Source organism: Ixodes scapularis, unplaced genomic scaffold (assembly GCF_016920785.2).
Source record: "Ixodes scapularis isolate PalLabHiFi unplaced genomic scaffold, ASM1692078v2 PGA_scaffold8__174_contigs__length_109621045, whole genome shotgun sequence".
Classification (NCBI taxonomy): Eukaryota; Metazoa; Arthropoda; class Arachnida; order Ixodida; family Ixodidae; genus Ixodes; species Ixodes scapularis.
Window position 1 is genome coordinate 83,591,879 of NW_024609883.1, and position 15,142 is coordinate 83,607,020.

A 15,142-nucleotide genomic window follows, 5' to 3' on the forward strand; every position below is an offset into this window, starting at 1 on the left:
ACAGTTCAGTAATGGCGGTCAGTCATTCGGAGGGGTTCAGATTCTCCCAAATGCCCGGATGAGGGTAGGCGGCGGTACACTCGTTAAAATGGCGCCGCCCAGGAAGCCCAACTTGGAACAGTGTATAGTGTCAAGTGAATCGATGCCACTTTCTTTTCTACCATGATCAAGCACTTTTTCTTTTTGATCGCTGATGATTTGTCATGTATGCTTGCTGTGTGCTAGGTTATCATGCTTTTTTTTGTGTGTGTGTCTATGACCACCCCTGCCTTGGCTGCCAACAAATGGCTGGCAGTATGTCAGTATGTCCAAATAAAAAACTTTGCTGTAGAGTGCAATCCACTCGTAGCAATAATGAGAAAACTCGAAACTTCAATCGTTATAACTGATTATCGTTGTATCTAGACTAGAAACTGTGCGTTCCTAGTCTAGAAACCATTATATCTGGTATCGTTATAAGTGAATTTCACTGTCCAAGTATCCCCTTCTTTCAATTCACATGTTTGCTGCTAGGTGATGGACCCTCATCTGGAATTGTGAGTAAAGAGTGGTTGGGACTGATTGGTGAGTTCACTGGTTCTCAGCATAGCAGACAGTATGCAGGGCTGCTAGTTCGCCATCTCCACTTTCCAAATGGTGCAAAAGTGTTAATCAAGCAGTCTTCAGAGCTTATGTCTCACTACTGCGAGATGCGCATTAAATACCCCAAACTAGGAGTCGCAACTGCACCACCAAAATTTCTCATCTGGTGTGAAACAGTGTAGGTGTGCTCATGCAGACCGGCCTCACGCTGTCCAAACATTTTGCGTCTAATTTGCTCTTGGCAGTGCGAGAGATTTCACTGCAGTCTTCTGCAACTCTCCAGTCTTTTTCCAGGGACAAGGAAATGGGGGTTGGTAACCGACATACTTCGTAAACTTGAGATGGAGTCCATGAATGAGGACAGACGAGAAAGGATGTGACAGTCTCAGTTTGAACCATATCTTTTGTCTCCTGATCCATGAACCATTGTCACAAATTTACAACTATCTCTGAACGCCTGCCCCCTGCACTCCACTGGTTACTACCATTATCTGATGTAATGAGCTTGTATGTTGGATGAAAAACATATCAATGGAAGGAAAGAATTACAGCGAATATTTACTATGCTTGTGAACAGCCCTCTGTGGCACTTAAGAGTACATGTGCACAGCTTTGATGGGTGTTCAAGGTGCGCATTCTTCCATAGCTTTGATTGCATAGCTATAGAAAGTTGCCTGTAAGTAAAAACAGTCTGTGCACCTACTTTCCGGACCAGAATGCAGAAAGCCAATCGCAATTTACGGATACCAGCGAGTGGGATTGTAGCATGACAGCAACATGTTCTGAATTATGGCGCCGGTCACATTGTCCACTCTAAACATTTCAGTCTCCTTCCATTAACTGCAACTGGCTCTCTGCACACCTCAAGGAATTTTACGTAGTAACTTGGTTCACAACAACTGGAGTATGTTAAATTCAAGTAAGCATGATAATTAGCTTTGTATACATGCAAAGTTGTGCTAGTATTTGCCAAATTCGAAAGCAATCTGCAGAGGCTTGCACGTTTGCCAGCACTAGTACGAGCAATGGATAGGTTGCACCGACATGATTTGGCCTGCCATTAAAGTTGAATTTTTTGGAGGCTTTATGTGCCAAACCAATGAAAGGTATCTTGCATGCCCCAGTGGAGGACAAAGGATTAATTTCAACCACCTGGAAATCTTTTAACGAGCAACTGAGGCACCTCGGCCAGGGTTTGAACCGTCGACGGTAGTTCCATAGGCCGGCGCTTTGCCTTGCAGCCACCGAGACAGCAATTTGGTCGGCTATTATGCTAATGATCCAACTTCCGCGAGCGTTGCCTTCATACCACGGTAGTTTTACACCATTGAAGTGGTGCAAGCCACGCATTCTGTTCAGATACAGTTTCTACGAAGAGGCTGTAACATTATGTGTATGTTTCACTGGGCCAAAGAGAGAAAAAGTATCCAACCAAGCTTTGTCAATCGTAAGGAAAGCAGCAGACTTGGATTCTTTTCCATTTTGTATTGCCTATCGCTCGAAATACAGGAAGGAACGCCCTCGCAAACGAAAACAGACAAAATGGCAGGTGGACGTGGTCTCGAAAAAATCTATTCGGTTTCCCAATTTCCCCAGTCCCAAACTCTTCGCTGCATCTGTGCCACTCTTTCCAGTAGTCGAGGGAGTTCCAAGACGTCCAAAGGCTGGCAGTGACTTGGCTTTGCTCCTACAATGCGGCCGCACCGGAGATGATCTCAATCAGCTCCTTGGTGATGACCGCCTGCCTGGTCCTGTTGAAGGTCAGGGTCAGCTTGTCAATCATCTCCCCTGCGTTCTTGGTGGCGCTGTCCATGGCCGTCATGCGGGAGCTCTGCTCGCTGCACGCGTTCTCCTTCATGGCGTAGTAGATCAGGCTCGCCAGCGAGTACTCCTGGTAGCTGCGGAGCACGTCGGCGTCGATGCTGTCATACACGGTCAGCTTGTCGCTCCCGCTCACCGTCTCCAGGCTGAAGACGGGCTGCTCGGACGTGGCGTACGACACGACCGACTTGAAGCGGTTGTAGAGTAGGATGCCCTTGTCGAACTCGTAGTCGCTAGCCAGGATGGCGTTCGCTACCTGGACGGCGTCGTCGAAGATGGGCGGCTTCTTGCCGTAGTCCGAAAAGCTGATCAGGATGTTGTCGCTGTACAGTCGCTGTAGGATGCCGCGTACCTTGTCGCCGACGCAGATGATGCGGCAGTCTTGGAGGAGCTCGGGGTTGTCGGTCATCATGGTACGAACGCGCTTGGCGATGCTCGAATGGATGGCTCCGCAGAGGCCACGGTCCGACGAGATGGCGATGATGAGGGTTTTGTTCTTGCCCTCGGGTGGCTTGATTTCGGCGACATCGTAGAAGGCTTGGGTGCCTTCCCCGTAAGGTCGCGCCTGCTTGAGGTCACGCTCGGCACGGGCATACTTGGCCGCCGACACCATCTTCATACTCTGGGTGATCTTCTGGATGTTCTTGACGGACTTCAGGCGGACACGGATGTCTTTCAGCGTGGCCATGTTGCGTGATTGCACGTAGGCCGGAGCGAAGGCTCCCATTTTTTGGAGTGCGGACAGCATTTTGGGAGCGATGAAAGGTGGGGAAAATGTCGACCTCCACACTCCGTCCCGCCGGAAGTAGAGCAGAGAAGCGAATGCTGGGAAGGCCGGCGGCCGGCCTGGGGCAAATCTAACGGAAATACGTATCTTCAGTTGAGTGGGATTTCATTTCTCGAGTTTTAATCAGAAGTGACTTACTAAACAAAACAACAAAAAAAGAGTATCACATAAACTTACGGTGACTATTTAATTACTAGTGTTAGAAAGTTTATAAATATGTTTATAGAGAAAGACATCAGGTAGCGCGAATAACCGCCCTATTCAAAGAACTTCATACACGTGGTGTTATTTATTGCTTGGGCGGTTGTCTCAGTTGTTCAAAAGATCCAGAAATAACGGTTTCTTTATTTTGTTTTGCCTAATTTTGCGGTTAGTTTGTGAGACGTGTGCGCAGGTGCATAGCAACGGAAAGAAAGGCGTTGCGGGCGTTGCGTCCTTCTACCAATGTTGCTATGACGTTGCTATGAGGTATGACGTAAACCTGAGAAAGTAACATTGTTTTATATTCATAAGCGTCATAGCTTTTTTATTGTTTTCTCTGTGTAGTGTGCACTGCAGATTCCAGCTGCAACGTCGTACTTTTTTTTTTGTTTTCTTCACTCTGCTCAGAATGAGTGCAGACGCGCAGGCAAACATTACGGGGCAGCACACGCCGCGTAAGCATCGACATGAAGCTATGGCTGCTGAACCTAAATTATTTGATTTCGATTCAACATTTTGACCAGATTGTGTTACTTTTAAGGCGCAGTTCGAATCCTATGATCGCAGTTCTTGTTTCGAGCACTGCTCAAGACGATACCTCATTTTTTTTTTCTTACCGGTCTTCTTACGTTGTTACACTCCTGTAATTCGGAAAACAAGTGATGTTTATAGCCTAGTGTCTCTTCGTCTGGGCTGTCTTGACAGAGCACGGCTTTCAGGTAAGTAACTCCTTTCATAACCACGAATTCTATAGATACACGTTCTAGAAATTTCGGAGAGTATTCCAAACAAGGAATCGCAATGAGAGACGCGGAGCTTCCTTGAATAACATTAATTTCAAATCTAATGAAAGGATAGCTAAAAAAAATGAAAAACTGTGTTTGTAGCTTGTGCTGGTGACAAATTTCTCATCGTGTAAGCTCTTGTACTTCTTGTACCGCCGAATAGCAAATTTTAAATTAAAATATGAAGGTATTTCGCGGTAATTCTAAAGCCTACTGACGGACTTAGTGATGACGCGTGACTTGTATTTATTTGACTGGTTTTCGGATAGGCTACCTGCGATTGGTTTCAATATGGTAGTCTATCCGTGATTTGGTTATGTCGCAAAAATAAAGCAGCTGTTGTATGTAAATCGGAGCCGCTTTTACTCAATTACTGCGGTAGCCTTAAAATACTTGCATTGACGTCACATCATTTATTTCGCATCACCACAGCAGAGAGAAGGTGAGAAGCTGCTTTTGTAAGAATTTTGAGTGGCGGGTTAATCTTCTATAATCTAGAGGGTGAATAGCGACGTATGGGCACATCTGGGACGCACAAAAGAGAGTCCCGGTGAGAGGGGAGTTCCCTCTTCCCCTCTTTTCTGGTGGTGGCCGGAGAACTGACGGAATGACGTCAGGTGCAAAGCATGTACTGTAAAACCCCTATAATCACCAGCTCCCGATTTTCGCCAATTTCGCGAAACGTAAAATTCGCGAACTTTAGTGGGTGCGAATATCTGTTTTCTGTAGAGGCGAATTCCAGCCTTTAGAATTCGCGGAATTTAACGATCGCAAATATGAGCCCACTTGTTAAATTGTTAAATGTTGCGTTTAGTTTTTGTTCTGTTAATGGCAAATGCTGAAAGGTTAGCTATACATAATGAGATATGAAACCACATCTTTTGCACTTGGGAATCTTGTAAGTGCCACTATTTGATAATTGCCAGTCCGAACATTCCAAATAAGAAAGGAACACAACAAAGAAGCCTTTGGTATGACTTGACTTAAATTTTGTAATTAGGTATTAGGAAAATTAAAAAAAAAAAGAAACTTTACTTTAAGAACTTGTATTTAAAGGGCAAGCCCATTCGAAAACAAAACCAAAATAATTGACTGGTTTCACTTTAGTGGCTCGAAATATGATCACAGCCGAAATATTACGTCAAAGTGAAGCCGACTTTAAAGATGCGACTAGCTGGTCTTTAGCAGGTGGCAGCTGGGCTATCTTTTAGTAAAGTTACAACGGACGACGCGTACCGCAGCACCACCGTGACGTCACTTCGTGGCCGTACAGCTGATTTCAGTGTTGCCATCCCTCTGTAGCAGATAGTTTCAGTTTTTCCGTAGATGCCCGAAACCAAACTTTGAGCCATGATATTCATAAAACTGCACACAATATCGGGGGGGGGGGGGGGGGGGGGGGGGGGAATATACCTTGTAATTCAGAGACCCTGACTGAGCTGAAAGCGGTCGTAATCTCAAATTCAGAAATATTGACCGTGGTTGCCGTTCAACAGTCCCGAGTCTTGCTTGAGATAAAAACTGCCTTCAGACAAAAAAAAAAATGAAAAAGAACTAAAGAATACCATTCAAGTGTGGAGACAGTGATGCGCAAGCTAGGCCATTCTTCTCCGAACTTACACAAAGGCACAGAAAAAGCTGCAGATGTCTTTATTCCATGACGCAATGCATGTACGTGTGCATGAGCGGTGCGATTCAGAATATGATGTTTTGTTTCCTTTGAGTGTGTCCATGGTATATCCATGAAATATTTACAAAAGTTTTACGATGTGAATAATCTATGCGCAACCCGGATCATAAGTTTAACCCATTAATGCCCCATGTTGCATATCTGTATAGCTGTCAGCTGACTGAGCTCACATTCATGGAAGTGTTTTTTGTTTTCCTGTTATGGGGATGGGAACGAAAACTTGAAGGGGATCTCAGAAAGTATCTACACATGCCTAGGTTTTCGCAAAAGCAACTTTCAACAGCCCAACTGTCAAGAAAAAGCTAATGGCATATCAAACTCGAGTTTTTTCTCACAAATCTTGCCGATCGAGAATTGTCTGCTCAAAACTTGCTGCCTTGCTTCGTTTTTTTTTATTTTTTGGTTGCATGCGGTAACGATGTAGAACTTATACAGTTTGAGAAATAATAAGCAATCTAGGTACATCCTCATTGAAGGGGTACTCCGGCCGTTTCTTGAGCTACCCGAATTGCGTTTTCTGAATACCCAGACTTTGGTCTTGACGGTATGCTATTTATTGTCTCGAAATTCAATATAGCCATTGAGAAAACTCTAAATGAAGGTGATGTTGAAATCATAATTCAAATTTCCGGGTGCTCTCCAGTGGTGTAACGTCACAAATGGTCGCACAGGTAGTCTTAAACCAAGTATGTCGAGTGTCGAGCATTTTTTCGTGCTTTTCTCGGTAAATGAGCTTTCAAGCATTCTTTTCCTACCATCAAACGTCTTGTGATCAGTTAGGAACTTGGTTTACTGCCCACTTTGTACCATTTGTGTCCTCACACTTCAGTGTTGCTAGTAGGAGCTCTCGGTTTAAAAAACACGATAAAGACGAAATTCAATAATTTTGCGACAGTCTTTTCTTTTCACAGAATACTTGGGGACCAGTGCAGCCACATCTATAGGTATGTTCAGCAAATTTTGAGGCAAATCAGAGACCATAAAAAATTGCTGGAATTTAAGAAGAATAATGGAAGCCATATAAAGAGTTAATTTTTGTAACCACTAAAACAAAAAAAAAAACATAACATCAATTAAAAAAAAATTTAAAAAATTCACTGCATATTTATGTTTTTTAGTGCTGTTCTGCTGGTTTCAGTTTGACTGTTTTCCTCAGTAAATGCTTGTCTCTCTAGCCAGAAACGTATTGAATTAAGTCTTGTCACCATACCTTAACGTTTCGCATAAAAAAAAAAAAAAGATAGACGCAAGTTTTGCCACATCAGATGCCCTTTAAACCGTGTTAAAATTTTCATAAGTATATAGTATTCCATAGAGCACATACTCCATATCATACAATCTTTTCATGAAGAATTCATTTTGAAAGAGCGCAGTACTTGTGTTACGTTGCTTTTATCTCTCACAAGCATTTTCTTTTTTTTTTTTTTTTTCCACGAAAGAATCTGTGATGCATCAATTTGCTTTTGTTACCACCATTTCCTGTTACAGGCACAACGAAGCAGCATGTTACTTTTCCGCATGTTACGCAGTATCACATCCACTTGGTGAATTCAAGGATTTTTTTGCTCCCTTCTGATCGCTTTTCATTCCAAGATTAACTGGCGGTCACTGGCGCAACATTGATTCAGATCCCACACGACGCTCTGGAACATTTATCTGTCATGCTGACCTGACTATTGCAATTTGGAAGAATGAAAAATCACAAGAAAATATTTGTGTAAATAATGTCCCAACAAGGCAGACTGACACATGGTCCACTAAGCAATTTGTGCCAGATCATGGACTTCAGCTACAACTTCAAATTGTTCTAAAAGCCAGCTTTTCAAGCATGCGTGAAATTTTGGAAGTTACTGTAAAAATTTTTCTTAGTTTTGTATGGACGTCTTCACATTCGTAAAGGATAGAGCGTGTAACATTGTTTCGTTTATGTATCTTTCTTCTTTTTTTTTCGCACAATTCTTGTTTTTTAGCTACCATTTTTTTTTTGCAAATAATTGTCCACATGTGAAACATTTGGAGGGACATGACAATGGCATCTTATGTGGGAGTATATGATCATGTGGTCTCCTCCCCACCAGCTGCAGTTTCATGTTCCTTCCTTGGAAGACAGTATTCTTTTTTACACGATGCACCACTCCCTATTGCAAAACTCAGTAAACAGTAAACATCCGTAAAATGCCGTGGAAGCGCCCGTTTTGTTCAAGCACCCACTATTAACATTTCCCAAACTTGGGAATTCTGCAAATCGTACGTGAAGCGCTTGATTCGACCAGACAAGCGCCCATGTCTAAATTGTCCCAGTTTTCAGTGAAAGTTGGGAGGGCGCCCCTTTGGTATTTTACAGTAGTAAAGCATCTCGCCAGAGAGACACTGCCAGTGTAATATTAATGATATAATATTATAATATGCTCATTGATAAAGCATAACAGAAAGAAACGTCATGCATCGATGCATGATGTTTCTTTCAGTTATGCTTTATGAATGTGCATATTATAATATGCATCACTGGACATTAGCTGAAGAAGCATAGCACATGCTCATTACTATGACATTGGCTGAAGAAGCATAGCACATGCTCATAATTCTTCCAGTGATGCTTTATCAGTGTGTATATCGGTATATTATATCATTATATTGCATTGTAACCGTGTTTCCGGCTACGAGTAAGCTGCATCGAGCTTACTCGTAGCCAAAAAAAACAGTTACAATGCAATATTAATGATAGAATATACCAATATACACACTGATAAAGCATAACTGATAGAATTATGAGCATGTGCTATGTTTCTTCAGCCTGACTTACTTGTGGTTACGAACAAAAAAAAAAAGTGGGTGACGCAACCATAAACCTGTTACTTCTGAAAGCTCATTAAATGTATCAATGTGAACAATTCAAATTGTATGGCATGCCAAAAAAAAACTGCTGTTTTGGTTGTTATTTAAGCAGTTGAAGGTAAACGTTCGGCAGCCCTCTGCCTGATTAGGAATAGACATAAAGCGAAAAATAGGGACTCGAACCAAGAATTTAATACACATTTACCCAACGTTTCGGGACCACTTCGGTCCCTTGTTCACGGGCGAGTGACCCGTTTATTAAATTTTTGGTTAGAGTCCCTATTTTTCGCTTCATTTAAGCAGATGCATTGCTTCTTAGTCATGGCACCAACATAGTATGTTTTGTGGGGAGATGTCAGCATGTCATGTGGGAAAAAGGATATCATTGGGTACAAATGATAACTGGTCACTAGCATATTTTAAAAATTCATGGTGCATCTGACCATGATAGCACTGTTTTTGAATGTTGAGCATTGGGTCAGTTTCTGGTGCTGTCAACCAATGCTGCCAAGATTGTAGAACTACAGTAAAACCTCGTTATAACAAAATGGGATATAACAAACTAATGGATATAACAAAGCAATCATAATTCCGCTTGCTTGCTAATAGTGGGAAGAAATGGACATTGGCTATAACAAACTAATGGTTATAACGAAATAATTACGACTGCCCCTTCAACTTTATTATAACGAGGTTTTACTGTATTTCTTTGTAGAATTGCATCAAAGAGTTTAAGTGCCTTTAAGCACCTTTGAATTCATGTGTAAGAAAGCAGGGTACTTGAATGCTCGGGGAATGACGGCATGCAATTTGGAATCCCTCTTTGTGTCAGGTTCTAGAATGCATGTAATTCATTGCTATATTTTCTTTTTAATTATATCTTCTTTTTTTTTTGTAAGTAGCTTTTTATGTTTTGACCGGTAGTTGGTTTTCCTAATGGCATGTTGTAACATTGCTTATTTTCATTGCAGGACTCACTTCGAGCAAGAAAAGGGCAAAAATGCTAGAGGCACTCCTTTTGTGATATGCACCAAGATCTCAGCTGCAACATTTGCACATACAACTTGCAATGACTGATTTTTGCTTGCAGATGTAAAATTTGCTCTGTCTCTCTTTCTTCTAAAATTTATACATAATTTATGATCCTTGGTCTGAGTGCTTGTGCTATTTTTGCTGACTGTGCAGGAAGTTTTTATATCTGCTTCATGTTGTGAGTGTGTACTGAACACTGCTCTGTTCTCTGGATATATACTGCTTATTGCTAACCTTTATCATTGTTTAACAATACTTTTCTGACTGTCTTGTTTCTAGGCTTTTTACATGTTTTGCAAAATTGCTAAAGAATATGTCATCATTTGTTGTAGTTTTGCCCAAAATGTTTTTAAGTACAAAGTATGTAAAAAGCTCAGATTGGATGCATGCATACTTCATTTGCTCCTAACCCGGTAGTGTAATAATGGCTATGGATCGGCTAAGTGTTGGCATACGGAAAATACAATCACATGGATCAAAGTCGCATTCATTGTTTGTGTGCAATGTTTTTCCACAGAGCCTTCATTTTTTGCCTGCTGCTTTTAGATCTTAGGAGCCTTAGAGGTGCAGTGTCATATTCCTTGGCAATGTCACAGACCTTTACCTTTCCTCATAAGCTTTCTTATGAATCATTTTCAGAACTCTTTTTATATTTCTGTTCAATTTTCTAGTTACTGCTGTCCAAATTAGTTATCCTACAAAAATGTTCCAAAAGCCAGGTGAATTCATGATTGAAAAGGTTTATTCCGACTTAACATAACAAATTAGTAACAAAAAGGTACAAGTGTTTCGCCACCTATGTAGGTGGCACTATACTGAATATGCCACCTGCATAGGTGGCAAAACGTCTATACCTTTTTGTTATTAATTTGTTACGTTAAGTCAGAGTAAACCTTTTCAATCAATAGTTATCCTACACTTTTATGACAGTGATTAATAAGTAATCTGTTCTAGTTGTCATTAGCTGTTAACAGTTGCACCCCCCCCCCCCTAAAAAATAGAATGAATAAATTGACCAAGCGTAACAAATATCAGTTCCTGGCTTCCAGAAAGTATTTAATTATCTGCATAATAACCTCTCTTTCAATAAAATATTTGTAGGAGGCTTTTTAAAGCACAGTATTTCCTCTACTATTACAAAAACGGCACTATAGTCACGGAAACGACGAGGACGGCAAATCGTCTCTTTCGCGTGTCCCGCTTCCAGCCCACGCTCGTTGCCTTTTGGCGTGTTTTGGCTGTACATGCACGATCAAAGATTGCGAGATGCCGAAGCATTGCCAAAGGTAGGAAGCTTGCTCTGGAGGTGGGACAAGTAAAATACCTCCCGCCGTACTCATCCTGTCAGTGATCATAGTCAGTTAACAAGAGGAAACTAGCATGCATTCCCAGTTCTGGCACTTTCTGAGGCCCAAAGAAACTAGTGTTCCTTGTATTGCCATCGCAGTGTGCCCACCGTTTGCTAATGCTGAACTTGTCTCGTGAAACGTCTTGCAGGCTATCCCCTCCTGGACCGTGATTTCGGCATCTTCCGGTGTCCCCATTGCCCGAGGAGGTTCAGGCACCAGGGCCACCTCCTCCGGCACATCAAGACCGCCCACATTAGGGAAGCCGAGCGCCCGTTCCCGTTCCTCTGCGAACAGTGCGGCCTCAAGTTTGACCAGAGAGAGGGCTTCCTGGAGCACCTGTCCACCCATGCCAGCAATTCCGCCTACAAGTGCCGGCACTGCTCGGCGTCATTCTTCAGCGAGTTTCAGCTCATGGTTCACAGGCAGAAGTGCCATCCAGTCAAGTGTCCGCCGTACCCGCGGGCCAGCTCAGAGGGTCCGCCAGCAGACTGGAAGGCAGCAGCTGTCAAGGAAGAGCCGTACCGCTGCGAACGGTGTACCGAGACGTTTGATCAGCCGTCGCTGCTGATGAGGCACCGGCTGACACACCACACCAATATGGAGTTGTTTCAGTGCCACCTCTGCCCCAAGGACTTCATCAGGAAAGGACACCTTGCGCGGCACCTTCGTACCCACACGCCGCCACCGCCGTAGATGATTACCCGCTCGCTTTATTTCGTCGGACTGTTTAACGGTTGTCGGATTACTTCCTAGGGCGTGGCCCTCCTTGAATGATACTGGAAATGATCATCAGGCGTCAAAGGGACGGTGTGTTGTGAATCATGCCCAGGGGCACTACTAGGTGATTAATGACATCTGCTGATGGACATTGCTGTTCTGCTGTTGGCAGTTTTTTTTCTTCTCTCGTTTGCTCGGAATCTGATGGTATACTCCGCTCACCCCTAAGTTGAAAATGAGTGGAAGCTACATCCGCGTTGGACCAGTCATACGCCTCTCTTTCGCCACGTCATCATGCTCCTGTCCATACTCACGTGCAGAGAGCCAGGTCAGGTGATAAAGGGGAGGCGGCTGACTGGTCCGGCCGGCACGTAGTTCCCACCACAGTCTAACTTAGAGTTAAACGGAGTGTGAGATCTGAATGTGTGGAAGTGTTGCCAAAGATGAAGGAAGTTTGGGGTTTGCCATTTGGGTTGGATATGTGCCAATTTTCTCTTGGGATCTGGGTGTCGTCGTTTTTCTGTCGATAAGTAAATCATATGTAAAGATATCTTGTCCCTTACGCTTCACAATTGATGGCTGGTGGGTCCTCTGTGATTTGTGCCAAATGCGACGAAATGTGTGCTGGGTCTTTACGGTCAAGGTCAAACAGTTCTCACCTCCATGCTTGAGGGCTGGATTGCGATGCAAGGCCCACATGTTCAATGCCTTCCGTCATTACACCACTGTTTCAAACTTTGCATCAGTGTTGACAGTACACTCTTGTGTGACTGGGAACTGTCTTGAAGTGTCAGAAAACGTGCTGGTGATATCAGTTGTCTTTCTCATCTTTTCTTTATTTTCATGATTGTTGTGGCAAAGACCCAGTTGTAGCATCATTTTGTTCATACATCCAGTTATGGCTGCTGATCATTTGTAATTGTGCGAGTGCCCACAGGGTGCGGTCTTTATTTAAGCTAATTTAATGTGTTGCTGTATGGCCTTCCTGGCTTTTACCTTTGGTAAATCAAAATGTACAGTGCAAGTGGTAACCTATGCCATTCTTTTGGTTTTGCTGAATGCCCTTGCTTACAATGGAAAGATCACACCCTGTCTTGTTCTGTATAAGTCCCAGCTTGAAATGGGACGAAGGCACTAAGGCGGACCGTGCCGCTTTTACTTTGGTTCGTGAAGCTTGGCAACCAGCACTTTCAGAATTTTATTTGTGGCTCATAAACCGTTCTATGGGAGTCAAGGCCATCTATCGGAGATTCATACTTGAGAGTGAATAATGGACAAGGGGCTCACAGACTGGACAGGATCTCAAGATCTCATCCTCATGTGTTTCTCCCTGCATAATTCTTCAGTCGCCAAGTTTTTGTCATGTCACATTTATATCAACTCGTCTGCACTTTCTGCCTTTTACTGAACACTTTTGTACCCGCACCTTTATATATTAGCTTTTCTGGCTGCCCTGGCAGAAACACCGACTATTTCTTGTGGTATGGATCTTGATGTGGCTGTGGCTATATGAAAATATGACACCCAACTTCCAAGAATGCATTGCACTTTAACAATTTGGCAGACATGTTGTAAAGAGACTCACTGAGCTGCTGCAGCTTTTCCTTTAATCGATTAAATTGCTAATGTCAGCACATCGATATATGAAAAAAAAAGAAGAAAACTTTAGCTTATTCGAGTACAAGTTGAAAAAGGCAGAGAGAAGAGTTTACAATGGATCAATGTCATTATACTTTCCTTGATGTTTTTGTTAGATGCTCCAGTGGCTGGGTGTGTACTGGCAAATCGTCTTCGTTTAGAAATCGTTGAACGGGGGAGCGGTCAGCTCATGCTACGGTTGTACGCAACAATTTCCGCTGCTGCTACTAAGTACTGCTACTGTTTCTATAGCTCCCTGAACCATTTTTACTACCACCACTACCAAGTTCTACGACTGTTTGCGAAGGTTACATTGATAGTTTAAAACCAGAACTTATTGCGCCTGTGGCTATTCACTCTAGGTTTTATTGAAAAGTAAAGTTTATGAATAATGATGGTCCGTCATATGACGGTTCGATCAAATATCAAGTATGCAACATATTTTGCTGGGACAGTTCTTATGGGACCTAGCATTTTAGCACGCCTGTGCTACAAAACGTTTTCCGAATTCCCGGTGTGAGAGCATTTTGGCATGAAGTTCCGTGGGCGTGGCACGAGTGAGTGCAAACGTTCCTTGGAGCAACTCACTGAATCCTTTTGTCTCCATTGAGCAACATGCAGTGACTTAGAGTGAGTTCCCAAAACATTGCTTTCGTTCCCACTGTGAATTATCTTTCGCCCCAAGTTCGTACAAAGGTCCTTCTCCCCTCCCTTCCTGACGGTACCCTTTGTTTCCTCGACTTTCCTATCGAGGAATGATCGAACTGGGCCTCTGTCTTCCGAAAGTGTTGGGGACGCAAAATGTTCTTGTGTTTTCTATACTATAAAGCAACCATTTGATGTCTCCTGTTGCTGCAAAGTACAGAGCTACTAGGCATAAGCTGTTCCATTTGTCTAGAATGGGTCTTCTTTACGTAAAACGCAGGCCACATTTGAGACCTCAAAAAATGATGTTACTCAAGTATTGCTCAGATGTCTAGTCATTGAAATCGTTCACAATTGTGGCACTCTTGATTCTGAGCAAGAACTTTGGCCTTTCAGTGTAGCTTTGCTGTGTCATAGCAGTGCCTTTGATGTATGTAGCGTTGGTGTTGACAGTATATGGTTCCAGCATTTCATAATAAATCTAATTTTTTATCCGCCATCAGCGCTGTGCATCTGTTAACACTGAAGGAACAATAACATAAATGCAGGGAAAGTCGGAAAGTTGTTTGGAGAATTAGCTTATAGCATTGGATGGATGTTAATGGCTCTACCCTTTGTAACGGGCTTTAGCTTGCGCCACTTAGCCTAATTCTGAAAAAGACGAGAGTGATTCCTCCCGCCCCTCTATCTCATATATATAGTTATATCACACCGCCTAGTGATATAACTATCACTAGGCGGTGTGAATGACAAGTGATGGGGCGAAGAATAACTGAAGAAACTGAACGTTTATTGGGACGAACGTGTGCCCAAAACAAGATAGAAATAGGTTAGCGTCCCAGGCGTCGATGTCGGCGAAACAGCAAGATCGAGCGCTGAATAAGCGAGACAGGCTGGTCGTGATGTAGAGTCCCTTATGTACCTTCGTGCGTTTCTGGAACATTCGGCGTAGAACATTATGAACTCCATCAGACAAGAAGGTTCTCGAACTTACGAGAACGCCGAAATGAAAGAATAAATAAAAGGACATTCCGCTAGTTGAAATCGAATCTAGAGCTTC

The 15,142-nt window shown here is 42.9% G+C and overlaps 2 protein-coding genes across 2 annotated transcripts; one reads left to right on the plus strand and one right to left on the minus strand.

Moving 5' to 3' along the window:
* Positions 1-2,052: 2,052 nt before the first annotated feature.
* LOC8042390 (ATP synthase subunit gamma, mitochondrial) lies at positions 2,053-3,256 on the minus strand. Its single transcript, XM_002415459.5, has one exon. It carries the CDS (start codon positions 3,149-3,151, stop codon positions 2,270-2,272), a length of 882 nt encoding a protein of 293 aa, XP_002415504.3. The 5' UTR covers positions 3,152-3,256; the 3' UTR covers positions 2,053-2,269.
* A 544-nt stretch (positions 3,257-3,800) lies between these two features.
* LOC115317290 (zinc finger protein 436) lies at positions 3,801-14,581 on the plus strand. Its single transcript, XM_042287043.1, has 4 exons — positions 3,801-3,818; positions 4,069-4,110; positions 6,762-6,810; positions 11,231-14,581. The coding sequence occupies exons 1-4, from the start codon at positions 3,801-3,803 to the stop codon at positions 11,773-11,775; spliced, it is 654 nt and encodes a 217-aa protein (XP_042142977.1). The 3' UTR covers positions 11,776-14,581.
* Positions 14,582-15,142: the final 561 nt, after the last annotated feature.